The sequence below is a fragment of the Arvicanthis niloticus genome, chromosome 12, assembly GCF_011762505.2.
Source record: "Arvicanthis niloticus isolate mArvNil1 chromosome 12, mArvNil1.pat.X, whole genome shotgun sequence".
Classification (NCBI taxonomy): Eukaryota; Metazoa; Chordata; class Mammalia; order Rodentia; family Muridae; genus Arvicanthis; species Arvicanthis niloticus.
The window spans coordinates 71,839,072-71,852,961 of NC_047669.1; the positions used below are offsets into that span (position 1 = coordinate 71,839,072).

Genomic DNA, 13,890 nt, shown 5'->3' on the forward strand with positions numbered 1-13,890 from the left:
GAGGCAAGGGGATCTCTGTGAATTGGAGGCCAGTCTGTCTACATGTGAGTGAGTTCTCTCTCTCTCTCTCTCTCTCTCTCTCTCTCTCTCTCTCTCTTTCTCTCTTTGGTTTTTGGTTTTTCGAGGCAGGGTTTTTCTGTCTCTCCTGGAACTCACTCTGTAGACCAGGCTGGCCTCGAACTCAGAAATCTGCCTGCCTCTGCCTCCCAAGTGCTGGGATTAAAGGCGTGCGCCACCACTGCCTGGCAGAGGGACCCAATCTCAAAAAAAAAAAAAAATAGTGGGTAAGACATATATCTATCTCACTTGGAAACACCAGTGTGTGGTATCCAAAGGACCCCTGGGCCCAGTGGGATGGAGATGGGAGAGTCATTATTTTTAAACTACTTATTAAAAATGGCTTCAAATGGGCTAAATATAATGGAGCATGCTTTTAAACACAGAATTTAGGAGGTAGTGGTCTGTAGACCTCTGTGACTTCAGGCTATCCAGGGCTACACAGAAAGAACCTATCTTAAAAATAAGTATAGTACAAAACTATTTTTGTTGAAATCTTTTTTAAAATGCTGATTTATTAAAAAAAAAAAAAAAAAGTGTGAACTCGAAACAGGGGGTGTGGGAGGGGGGTCTCTCCAGACAAGGTTGAGGTCATGGGACAGCAGGGGACAGGATTCTTCTGATCTGGCTGTTGTAACATATAGCAGCCAGGGTGGACCTCTCAGTTCTAGAGGTCAGTGTGACTTAGGGCTGATCCCTTCTGACAGCTAGGAAGGGAACCTGCTCTAAGACTTCCTCTAGTGTCTGATGGTTGCTGTTGGTTTTCCCTCCTTGGCTTCCTTCTTAGGCATTCTTAGATGCATTCCTGTGTCCAAAGTCTTATAGTGACACCGGCCATATTGCAGAAGACTCCCCCTGATAACCTCGATTTAACTCAATTATTTGCTATAAACACCTGACTCAAAACAAGGCTATATTCTGTGGTTCTAGAGATATTGTTAACTTGCGGAGACTATAAGTTTAAAGGTTAATATTAAAATGTTCAGTTTATGACTTATTTAAAAAATATCTATGACTTGGGGCTGGAGAGGTGGCTCATCCATAAAACACTTACTGCTCTTGCAGAGGACCCCAGTGCTGTTCCAGCACTCACGTGGGGGCACATGGCAGCCTGTCACCCCAGTTTCAAAGGGTCTGAAGCTGTCGTCTGTCCTCCATGGACACATGCACATTCATGATGCATATGAACTCACACACACACACACACACACACACACACACACACGCATATACATATACATACACATAAAAATAAAATACAGCCAAGAAGCTATTGTCAGTTGCTACCTGCTACCAAAAGTAAAGTCTGTTTTCTCCAATTGAGTGTTATAACACAAGATAAACTCTGTCACTTTTGTTTGTTTGTTTTCATTTTGATTTTTAAGAGAAAAAAAGAACATGAAATTAGGTGGTGGGTAGGATCTGGGAGGAGCTGGGGAAGAGGGAACATGGTCAAACAACCATGTATTTTTTTTTTTTTTTTTTAAATAACGAAGGGAAAAGAGAATGTGGAGTCGGGTCAAGCAGTTTGTGCTAATGGCAATCAGAATGGTAGCTACACTGGGGACAAAGAGGCTGGGAGAAGAGCCAGCAGGATGTGGCTCAGCAGGTAAAAAGGCACTTGCCACTGGAAGACCGGAGTCTGTTCCCTAGGACCCGTGTGGTGGATCCAGCCCTACAAGGGGTCCTCTGACCTCTACGTGCATACCACAGTGTGTGTCTGTATACGTAATTAACAAGCAAAGTTTAATTAATAAATTAGAAGGAGAGTTTTAGATGGGAAAAAGTCTGAGGAGAGCCTCTCAGGTGTTGGGTGGTATCTGGTTCTTGATATGGGTGCTGTGTCCATGGGTGTCTTCACTGTTGGAGAGACATGTTGAACTGCTGCTTTGTCAGGAGAACACACCTCCCTTCTGAGCTTTAGTGTTTAATAACTTTGCCTCAAAGATCTCTGCATGTGAGTCAGGATACTTCCTCCCTCCCCACACTGCATTGAAATGATTAATTTTCTATTGGGGGGAGCCATGGGGGGCTAGAATTCTGGGAAGAAGGGATAGATGTAGCTTCTTGAATTGATGAGAACTGGTGTTCTTCACAGGCCTCTCTGGATACCTGGACGAGGGACTTTGAATTCCATGCTGTGCAGGTAAGAACCTGGGGATTTCTGATGGGTTAGCAGGCTCTCCAGAGAGATGCATTTTCTCTCATACACATATGAAAATAGAGATATGGTAAAAAAAAAAAAAAAAGACAGACAGACAGAGAACCATCTTTTAAATTCTTGTGTGTGTGGTGTATATGCATATGCATGTGTAATTAAGGAGACCAGAAGAGTGCACTGGGTGTCTTCCTCTATCACTTTGTACCTTACTCTTTTGAGGCAGGGTCTCTTCCTGAGCTTATATCTGGTTTTTCAGATAGGCTGGAAGCCCCAGAAATCCTCTTGTCTTGGTGCCCTCAAAATGCCAGGGTTTATGGGAATGCGTAAAACCACGCTTGGCTTGTTATATGATCACTAACAGCCAAACTCAGGTCCTGGTGCTTGGGTAGCAAGCAGTCGGAGGCACGGAGCCAGCTCTCCAAGCCTGATTGGATGAGACACAGCACATCAGGAGGACCACGACTGTTCTTAGCTGGTGTGGATGCTGAATATTTTAAGCACACCCTTTGCAGCAGCATTTACACTGATGTTGACTACACTCTAGCCCAGCTGACACTCGGAGTTAGCTGTCACGTGATCCTGAGTGTCAGCCAGTCTCCCCTGAACCAGCCTCTGCCACCTTCTGTCCTTATCCTGAGTCGAGGAGCACAGAATCTTGTCAATAGTTGGTCGGGTTCTCCCTCACATGAGCTTGGTGCCTACTGTGCGGAGCTGACTATGTTTCTCTGTCTTTTACTCCTGGATCAATGGTTTGATTTATGAACTGACCCTTCTGTTTTTATAAACTCACTTATAGTTGCTATTTTTTTTCTGCAGCCAAGTCTGGCTTTCTCCAGCATGATAGGCACAAAGGAACCAATATCGACTGACTAATGACATCTGGGAATGTTGGCCATCTGGGGTGGGAGGGGTGGGCAACTGGCTCTGATGCTGAAGGAAGCCAGGTGAAGCTCCTTGATTGTCAGTCAAGCTCCTGGTGAGCTCCACTTGGTAGAATTCACACACTGGCAGCAGCATCTTCAACTGCCCTCAGTCACTGGGGTTCACCCTCAGTATGGGAGGGAAGTCAGTTTCCTGAAGGGAAGTTCCCCCTTCACCCTGGCATGATAGGAGGTCTCTCCTTGGCAAACAGTCTGATCAGCGTGCGGGTGCAGGATAGATTCTTGCTTGTGCTTGCGGAGCTGAGAAGGATGCACACTTCTGGTTAAAGATGGGGATACTCTTCCCTGGAGGCAATGGTAGCTGCTCATGGTCACAGCAAGTTACAGAGAGGCAGGGATGGATTCAGCTGCCAAGCTATGACCATGGCTGGCGTTCATTGGTGACTGCCATGCCTCCGTGGATAGTCAGGAAAGGAGACTCTAAAAAGGCCTAGCTTTCTGGAGCTCAGGACTTGGAGTCTGAGGAACAGGACTCCCCCTCATGTTGTCTCCTGGAGAGGATTCACATCTGTTTCTGAACACTCAGTTGATGTTGGTTTCTTCTGGTAAATCATCCTTTCCGGATCCATATTAAAAATGCTTTGGATCTGTTTTACATATCTCTGGTAAGCAGGTGTAATTGGGGACCAGAGGTCAGGATTCTGCTTGTGGGGCTGTAACAATGGCTCAGTGGATGAGGTACTAGTTCTATAGTTTGAGGACTTGAGTTCACATCCCTAGCGTCCACATAAAAGATGGTGGGCATAGCAGCCCACCTGTAGCCTCAGTACTCTGACAGAGGACCCAGAGGTGGCGAGTTAGCCCAGCCACAAGCTCGATGGGAGACTGAGTCTGTAAATAAAACAGAGCGTGATTGAAAACAGCAAATGATATCAACTGATGCCTATCTGGTCTGCACATGCATGTACACACACACACACACACACACACACACACACACACGCTGCTTGTATCCACCTCACATGGTCTTCTCTGGTCTGACTTGGTGATACAAAACTTTCCTGTGGGTTAAAAGGAAAAAGTGCTTAGAGTCAAGATGGTGGATTTCTTAGCATTAAAAATTAGCCCTCAGTGATGCTAGGAAACTCTGACCAAGGAGAATCAGGGAAAGCATGTCGGTCTCTGCCAGCCTCAGCTCTGGAGGGTGGAGCACATGCCCTTAGAAGGCAGGGCACCATCTTTTTTTTTCCTCTGAGTATTACTTCCTGTTACACAAGACATTGTTAGCACGCTGCCCCTAGGGGATTTCTTTTGGAGAAAATAGGCAAATGAAAAAGGTCTAACCACGTGATCGTTGGCATGTGTTTGGGACAGTGGGTCTCCTGATTAAATAAACACATTTCCTTTGGACCATTGAACTTTTACATGAAGTGGCCCAAGGTTCACCCCCTTCAAGGAGTGTTGAAGATTAAGCTCTTAACTGCTCCCCGGAAAGAGTTACTATGAAGTTTCTATGGAGATACTTGTTCTGAGGGGTTTCGAGGCGTGCTGGGACACAAGTCCAACAAGGATGCCTTTAGCAGGGCTACCTGGAGGTGTTTGACCTGTGGGCAGTTTCCCCTTCACAAAATGAGGCCCTCTCCTCGTTGCCAAGTATTTCTCCCTTGAGCACAGGACAACTTGTTCTTCCAGGCCAGCAGCCTTGGCCTCCCTCTCCCGCAGACACTCACATCTTACCTACTTCTTGCTACTAAGTTCAGTCTGCAGGGAGACCCGACCCTAGAGCTTTTATAACCTGATTCTTAAACCATTGAAACCCCCAAAGGGGGCAGGAAAGGAGCCACAGTAGATCCCTACAGCTGCTGGCTGCCCTCCTGTGCCTGGGGTACAGAGCAGCCTGAAGGGGCTTTTGCTGCTGCCTTTCTCTCTCTCTCTCTCTCTCTCTCTCTCTCTCTCTCTCTCTCTCTCTCTCTAATTTTAAAATGGGGTGAATGTAATTTGATCTTTTTTTAAATCAAATTTTATTTTAAAGTACACTGCAAAAGTGTATCTCATTAGGTTTATTTTTCTATGTGAGGTATGAACAGATAGAAATGGTGACTTTGCAGATGAACAGAGAGATTAAAAAATAAATTGAAAAAAGGAAGAAGTTCCTTCAGAGTTTTCAGGACAAACCTATCATATCCTCTCTCATGCTCCATAGAGGTCTGTAGTGTGTGTGTGTGTGTGTGTGTGTGTGTGTCCATCTGCTCATCTGTATTTGTGTGTGTCTGCCTGTGTGTCTATCTGTGTGTCTGTTGGGTCTATATGTGCCTATCTGTGTGTGCGTGTGTGTCTGACTGTCTATTTGTATATATGTGTGTGTTCTGTCTGTGTGTTGTTCTATTTGTCTCTATGTACACATTTATGTGGCTCTGTGTGTGTCTGTGTGTCTGTCTGCATTTGCTCTAAAAGCTTGTTATCCTTTGCTTTAGAGAAGGTAGAACATGGACCATTTGTGTTTCATGGAACCAGAGGAGCAGAGAGCAGTAGAGACCTGTGATTATCCCCTGCCAACCTTCCCATGGTCACTTGGGACACACCTCGTAGCATTTTCTGTTCTTACAACAGAATGCCTGAAACCGGAAAATTTATAAAAAACAGAGGTTTATTTCTTACATTTCTGGATGCTAGGAAGTCCAAGGACCTGATGCCATGTCTGGGGAGGGAGGGCCTTCTTGCTGCATCACAGTGTGGTGTAAGGGACCGTGTGTTGGCAGCTGAGGAAGGAGCCTGTAGCAGCTGTGTGAGCTATTCTCCTTGCTTCTCACACCCTCACTGGTTGAGGGTTATATCTCCCAGGAGCTTCTGCCCCTGGGATGCTGAGGACCCAGCATCCTCACTTCTGATCTCTCCTAGCAGTTCTTTCCCATCGGTGACCCGCTCATAACGAGTTCTCTGCAGAGGTCCTGAGCATCCTTGTTGGGAAGGGCACTTTGGTGAAGTACAAAGAGACACTTCCTTGCAAAGCTCTTCAGCACATAAATGAAAAATTGATGAGCCCCCTCAAATTGCAAATCCTCTTCAACTTGAAGGCAAAACAATGTGGAAAGCTGCCTTTCCCTCACCCAGGGCGAGATCAGGGATGCCTTGCCCATGCTTAACAGTAAATATCAGTGTTGTCATCAGGACCAGAGAAAGGATTTCTCCTTCTGCAGTTGCTTAATGGCCCCACCATTCCCAGAAACTTGAGTTCAATTAATTTTAATCAGTTCAGTTTCCACTGACAAAGGGTCCCTCCCAATAGCTGTTTATAATGCTGGTTCTAAGTGCCTGGCTCGATGCCAGAGGCCATGGGGTTGAAGGCAAATTAGTCAAGTCCACTCCCATTAGAGGGATTAGGATCTGGTTCTATAAAGATAAAATCTACAGTTAAAAAACAGCAATATCCATGTGGGTTTTAAGTCTATAGATAAAGCTCCCATGCTTACACAGTAGAAATGGTTAGAAACTCACCAGGACTTCTCTGGCTCTGTAGGGTTTAGACTAAACATGCTGGGTCTCGTGTTAAATGAAAGCAGCTATCTTTGTGTTTGCCAAGTTTTTGTTGCAGTTAGGATCTCAGGGTACCACTTGGTGATGGATGGATGGATGGATGGATGGATGGATGGATGGATGGATGGATGGACAGATTGATGGATGGATGGATAGCTGGATGGATGGACAGATTGATAGATGGATGGGTGGGTGGATGGATGGATGGACAGATTGATGGGTGCATGGATGATGGATTTAGTATTCTGAGACATGGTTTATTTGGAATTTTCCATTGTTGTACTATTTCTCTGAAAAAAAAAAAAAAAAAACTTATAGGACAAATGATTTTGCTTCTGATTTCAGAGTTTTCAGACCATGGGGGTAAGGGCAGAGCAGAGCAGAGCTGGTGGTATCATGGCAGATGGAAGTAAATAGAGTATTAGGAAAGAGGCCAAGGCAAAATATAACTGCCAATAACACACACAGCAGCCTTTCTCTCAACCAAGCCCCGCCTTCCAAAGCTTCACGTCTTTCCTAACTGTCCGCTCCAGTTTTGAAGCCATCAGCAGATGAATAGATAAGGTCATCACACTCAGGAGCTAAGGCCCTCAGGGTTTGCTCTTATAGACACCCCCAGGACTAGGTTCTTTATAGCCCCTACATGTTGTTCAATCCAGTCAAGTTGAAGGTTAAGATTAACCCCAGCCAGGTCTCACTATGTAGGTCAGGCTGGCCTTGAACCTGAAAAACTCCTTGTTCAGCCTCAGAATAATGAAGTTATAGGTCTGCACCATCATGTCTAACCATGGCAATACTTCAAACGCACACAGTAGGTCTTTAAAACTCTGGATTGTTTGCTCCTTAGTTCCTTCAGATTTTCCAGAATACCAGTGTGGCCTTGCCCACTCTGGAACATATTGACACAGTGCAGTGTAAATGAGCTAGAGGGAGTCCAGGTTTGCTTACTCCTGGGCAGAGTGAGTATATTCTAGTGGGTGTCTAAATAGGTATGTTCACTTTGTTTTAAAGGATAAAAAGCCCAAAGAACAAGAAAAAAGAGGTGATTTTCTTCATCGCCCGTTTTCTAAGAAGTTGGACAAGAACCTGCCTTCTCACAAACAGCCGTCACCCTCGCTGATCACACAGATCCAGAATACCAAAGCCCTGCTCAAAGACCGGAAGGCCTCCAAGTCAGGCTTCCCCGACAAAGGTGGGTCAGCTCCACTGTCCCGCTTGCTGAGTGTGGGTGGCTGTGTGGGCTCAGAACAGAGGCGATGATGCCTCTGGAAAGGTGCCATTGGTGCATCTAAGGCCAAGGGACTCAGGCCAAGCAGTGGGGTGGACAGCCTGTGTAGGAGTTGAGAAGACAGAGGTGGGCATGCGGTATAATGAAAGCTGATCAGGGTGCATAGTGCTGCAGGTACCTAGTGTTGAAGACGCAGAGATGTGGCAGCAAGTCACCAGGGTGCTCGGGACTGTGGGAGGAGAGCTGAAGTATAGAGAACTACAGAGGCAGAAATTAGAACAGAAAGTGCTGTGGGAGCAGAGGCTGGGGTACATGGTACTCTGTGGACAGGGATCAGATAGGTAACTGTGGCATGAGAGTCGGGGGTCCATGGCACACAGGAACAGAGGTGTGCATGCACAGTATTGTGGGACTGGAGGCCAGGGCATATATAAGGTATCACAGAAGCAGGTCGGGGCGTAGGAATAGAGGGAGATACGCATCCTCATTCTGGGCTAGGATGAGTACACGAGAATACAGGGATCGGTGGGTACATGGATAAGGGTGGAAGGTGGAGGTAAAAGCAGGCACTGGGGGGTGGACTTATTGGAGCTATTCTCAGAAACATGACCCCATGAGGCATTCAAGTGTGACCGTGTCTGGGTTCTGGAGTAGTGGTAGGATTCCCGGACCCGAGTTCAAGTCCCGGCCCTGTTGTTTGGTGTGGACCAGAGGCCTTCCTTGAGTCCCTTAGTTGTAATAACCACTGGCTGAGCTACTAAGTAAACCCACTGTGACCTGATTCAGAATCCATTCCATTGTTGCTCCATGATCCATGTGATCATCCTTGGATGGCACAGGTGCATGAGAGAAAGCCCCTGGGAAGGAGACATGGAAGCCTGGGGGTGTCCTAACATGGAATCTTGAGGTAGGGGTGCTCTAATTATATAGGTTGGGTTACAGAGGTTTTATTATTTATTTATAGAGGTCAAAGTGTCTGATCCTGAAGCTCAGGGAGGGTTGTGGTCATCTGAGGTCAACTCAGACTTGTCGCTTTGCTCAGTGAGATTGTGGGGCAGCAGCTACTAACCCTTCTTTCCCAGAGCAGCCTGTCTTGGTGCACAGAACATGGCAGATCTAGGAAGAGAGAGGCAATGCTCGTGCGCCAGACGGATCACTGACGAGATTAGCTATTAATGAAATCCTACATCTTCCCGCTGTCACATCCCAGGCATCTGCTGCCTGAGGAGACTTATCTCCTCAACTGAGTATTTATTTATGTGGAGAAGGAAGATTCTCTGAGCCCTGACTGCTCCCAAAGCCGCTCCCACTGGGAGGCAGCTTGCTCCTGCAGCTGGTCCATAAAATGTTACTCAGTGAAAAGACCCTGAGATGGAACCTATTCTTCATGAACTTAGCTTTCTTTCCCCCAAGTGTTGAGCCTCTAGGGGGTTTCCATCTCTTTCCTGGTACAGTTTACAAACCCGATGCAAACTCAAGATGGAAAGTCTGGCCATTGGCTAGTTGCCTCTGCTACCCAGTTCTATTTGAAGTTGACAAAGCTGCCTTGAGTTTAACGCCACAAGGGAGGCTTGAATAAAGGAGGGGCACCTACAGCCTGAATGATCCTGGAAGCTTTTGCACTAAGGGGATGAGCCAGTCTTTAAAGTTCAGATGTTGTATGAGACTATGTATGTTCCTAGGATGGCCAAGTCCATGGGGCTGCAGGTGGGATGGGGAGTGGAGGGAAACAAGGCAGAACGGGCGAGGCTTCAGTGACAGCATTATGTCTGCGGGGTGAAATGGCTGGCTGTCTTTGCCAAACTGTAGACTGAAAGAAACTGAGCTAGTAAACTTTCTATTACATGTATTTGTTAAACCATGATAAACTTGTAAGAAAGTGTCTGAGGGGACACAAGCCTTTCCATAACTAGCAGTCAGAAGACCAGATATGTGGGTGTTCAGTAAGTCAGACTCTGTGCACGGTTCAGTCTTTAGCCGACGTTCTGTTGACCAGTCAAGCCTCTCTACTCAAAGTGTTCAGGATTTTCAGTTACCAAAGGGGAGTAGCTGCTGAATTGGGCTAGCCTGGTGCCTCCTATACCCTAGAAAGACTTGTGAGGTTCTGTGGGGCCTCAGATGCTCTGGTTGACCCTTCCTCTAACAAGCCAAGACTGTTTGCTTCCTCCAGCCTCGCACGGGTTTGCGGTCTCAGTTAAGCTGGTGGGCAGGGCATGAACACAATGGCTGTGTCCCCTCTTTCCGAACCTATTCTCACGGTCTTGTTCCCTTGGTATCTAGATTCCTTTGGCTGCCGCAACCTTTTCCGAAAAACCTCTGATTCCAACTGTGTGGCTTCGTCTTCCATGGAATTCATCCCTGTCCCACCTCCCAGGACACCAAGGATTGTAAAGAAACTAGAACCACACCAGCCAGGGCCGGGAAGTACCAGCATCCTTCCCAAGGAAGAGCCCCTGCTGCTGGATATGGTACGCTCCTTTGAGTCCGTGGATCGAGAGGACCACATAGAACTTCTGTCCCCTTCCCACCATTATAGGATCCTGAGCTCTCCTGTGAGCCTGGCTCGTAGGAATTCTAGTGAGAGGACACTCTCCCCGGGGCTGCTGTCTGGAAGCACATCACCTCTCCAAACTCCACTGCATTCCACGCTGGTCTCTTTTGCTCACGAAGAAAAGAACAGCCCCCCGAAAGAGGAGGGTGTGTGTTCACCACCTCCAGTTCCCAGCAATGGCCTCCTGCAGCCTCTGGGGAGCCCCAACTGTGTGAAAAGCAGGGGACGGTTCCCCATGATGGGCATCGGACAGATGCTCAGGAAGCGACACCAGAGCCTGCAGCCTTCCTCGGATAGGTCCCTAGAGGCCAGCATGTCCCCTCTGCAGCCCACAGCACCCTCCAGCCTCTCCTTTGACATGGCCGATGGTGTCAAGGGCCAGTGTTAACCTGGGATGGCAAGATTCTGAGTCTCTGTGAGGACAGCCGTGGAAGAGAGCACCACACGTGCATCGGGGCATAAGTGAACAGCCTCATGGGAGCATCCTTTATTCCTGCTACACGATGTCCCACGCTCATATCAGCTAAAATCCACAGACTCAACGTCCACACACTCACTTAGGGACCCTCTGAAATGCTGGGGCTCTGGGGGTGGGGAGGGGCTGTAGGGATCACACATTCCAGCCTGAGATTCTTTTTGCTACCACTAATCACTGAGCCCTCTCCAGTATCCCCAGTGGGCTCAGGGCTAAAAAAAACCCACACCTCCACCTGCTGGACCACTCAGATTTCCAGACTGGTACTGGGCCTTGCCTCCCTCTGTTCTATGTGTGCCTCTCACAGACTGCTCTGTTCAGTGGTCAGTTACAGTCTCACGAGGACCAAACCACTCACTGTAAGGAAGTCCACCCACCCTAGGGATCCCACCATAGAGGGAAGCAACTCCTTTTCTCCTAAGAGCCCCTACAGGAAAGCAGAGTGGTGAGTCACAGTGATGGACCCAGAGGAAGATGCGATGATGCCTCAGACAGAGATGGAGCCCATCAGGGAGAACCCAGGAGGGAGGTGAAGATTCAAGCAAACGCTCATTATTGTGCAACGTTTGGACAGATTTTTCTTTTCTCTCTTTCTTTCCCTGCCCCCCCCCCTTCTTCTTTTTGGGTTGAAACTTGCTGAGGATTGAGTGAACTTGTCCAAAGAGATTTTTCTTTATATGAAATCATTAAATTTAAGTAACTTTTTTTTTTTAAAGACAGGGTCTCATTAAGTAGCCCAGGCTGGCTTCAAACTCATGATCCTCCTGCCTCAGCCTCCAAAGTGCTGGGATTACAAATGTGTCTGGCTCAAAATAGCATTTTTTAAAAAACTATGTGGCCAGATGGAAAGTAGTTTTACCAAATTCATGGGGTTTTTTTATTTGTTTGTTCGTTTGTTTTTCTGAGAGGCTACAGCTCAGATGGCCAGAAAGCTGGCTTGGGAGGTAATGGGAGGAACATTGGATCACACTGCCTGAGGAATGACATACTAGCCATCCTGTGTTTACACTGTGGCAGCAGCAGAAGGCATAGAACTTAGCTCCAGATGGTTCTGGAGAAAAAGGATTCTTAAGGCAGAGTTGAGACAGCAAGAAGCAGGGAATTTGCTGTGTTGCGCTGTTCTGCCCAGGTTAGAACTTAGCTGTTCTTCTGGGAGCTAGGAGCATGCTTGCCCCCTGCGAGCAAGTCCACACTTGTATTCTGCACCTTCCCTTCCAGGATTGAACCAAAGATGCATTTCCGGTTTTATGACTGTGCCACCCCTGTGTGTCTTTTGTGGACCCTGCTGTTGTCTGATCATGTCCAGCTGGCATTTGATGGAGAACTGTCTCTGTGTGCATCCTGGGCCCTGGTACTCAGCAGAGGACACTGAGTGCTGTTATCAGGAGGGGAAGACTTGGCACAGGTTGGACCACAGCTAGTTCAGGAGATGAGTTATGGAACAGCCTAGAATCTTCGGTGTTTGACTAATTCAGATGTGATCAGAGACCATAGCCGTAGCCATGGAGCCAGGTTCATCGTCTCGGTCCATTGATTCTCAAGTGGGCAACTTAATGTGAAATCACAAAGCCGGCCTTTGCCAGTGAGGGATGAGACATAGCATTAACCGTGTCTCATTTACCAGTGGTGGCCTCTCCCAGCTCCGACTGGACAAGAAGAGAACATACATTTGGCTGATCCTGGAAGAAAGATGCTCTTGGCTGAATTTGGTAAGACCTGGACTACTTAAACCCTAAGGTGGGACTGACTCTTTCCTGAGGACCCATTAGGAGGAGGCCAGTCTTCTCTCCCAGCAGCTGGTGGTGGGCTTCATTCAGCATGGCTTCAGTTCAGCTTCCAGGATTACCACTGAAAATAGAACTCTTTGAGCAGAGAGGAGAGGAGAGTCACCTACAGACACTCTCTATTTGACGCGATGTGTTTGAGTTTTGATGGGTGAGGAGTCCTTTCTAAAGACAACTGCCAACTGCAGGTACCTGGCTCTGCAGGCTGGTAGAGATGTGTACCTGTGTGCTGTGCCCCCACCTTCTTGTGGCCCCTTATGTCTGTTTCTGGCTGTTTGCTTTTCTCACATGTGTGTGTGCCTGTGCTGGTGTTAGCTCGTGGAGAAAGGGTTTCCCGTTCTTCGAATGCTAAGAGAACAGCGTCAGATGTACAACTGGTTGCCTGCATTGCCACTGGTAACTCGGACTCTGAACTCAGGTTACCCATAAGTACTCAGTGGGTAGTGGACCCACTGAGAGGCAAGTGAGAGCAGGAGGGGAGACAAGCTGCGTTTTGGGGTGCACACAAACACCTGACAGACAAGTCTAGGAAACCGAGTGAAAGAAAAAAATGTTAAATTCTTTATTGTTTTATTATATTTATATGGGAAGCTTGACTGTTCCTCTTGTTAAGTGCAGAATGTGTTGTCTGTTTGGCCCATGACTGTCCTTCGTGAATGAATCTTTGCCTGTGATTCTAGTCAGCCTGGGGCTACTGATGGGAATGACCGATCTGTCATCATGTTAAGTCCAGGAAGAAGAGTCTATTTTAGTCATACGATTTGGTCATGAGTAAGGACTATATTTATGTCACCACTATTGAATATATGTACTTTTATAATGGCTGTGAAATACACTTTTTCCTCACGATGGCTGCTGCTTTGTTTATTGATGAATCTTGAAACACATGGAGTGTGAGGTACACGGTACCACTGTCTACTTAAAAACTCTTGGCATGGATACAAATGGAGTCTTGGGAGCCCCTGGTTAATTTCACCTGCCGTGGGCGTTTACACAGGGTTTTGCGACTGTGGGCTGTGTGGCATCTCAACGTGGTTCAGCATCTTTTCACATTCAAGGGTCAGGATTTCCCAAGGAGAACCAGAGAGGGATGTCTATGAATCTTGCTTCTGGATTGCCCTTGATTTTTAGGTTGTGGGTCAGGGAAAGGGGTGGATAACTGTTGGGGCAGGAGTATTGGATTTTCCTGGGTATAACACCAGTCAATTGCTCACAGAAT

At 47.2% G+C, this 13,890-nt stretch overlaps 1 protein-coding gene across 1 annotated transcript in view; it reads left to right on the forward strand.

Moving 5' to 3' along the window:
• Positions 1-13,520, forward strand: part of Hunk (hormonally up-regulated Neu-associated kinase) — a 109,361-nt gene extending 95,841 nt beyond the window's left edge. The window contains exons 9-11 of the mRNA XM_034515774.2: positions 2,156-2,203; positions 7,645-7,825; positions 10,142-13,520. Of these exons, the coding sequence (XP_034371665.1) occupies positions 2,156-2,203; positions 7,645-7,825; positions 10,142-10,800 (888 nt within the window). The 3' untranslated portion in view covers positions 10,801-13,520. The remainder of the gene's footprint in view (positions 1-2,155; positions 2,204-7,644; positions 7,826-10,141) is intronic.
• The last annotated feature ends 370 nt before the right edge of the window (positions 13,521-13,890 follow it).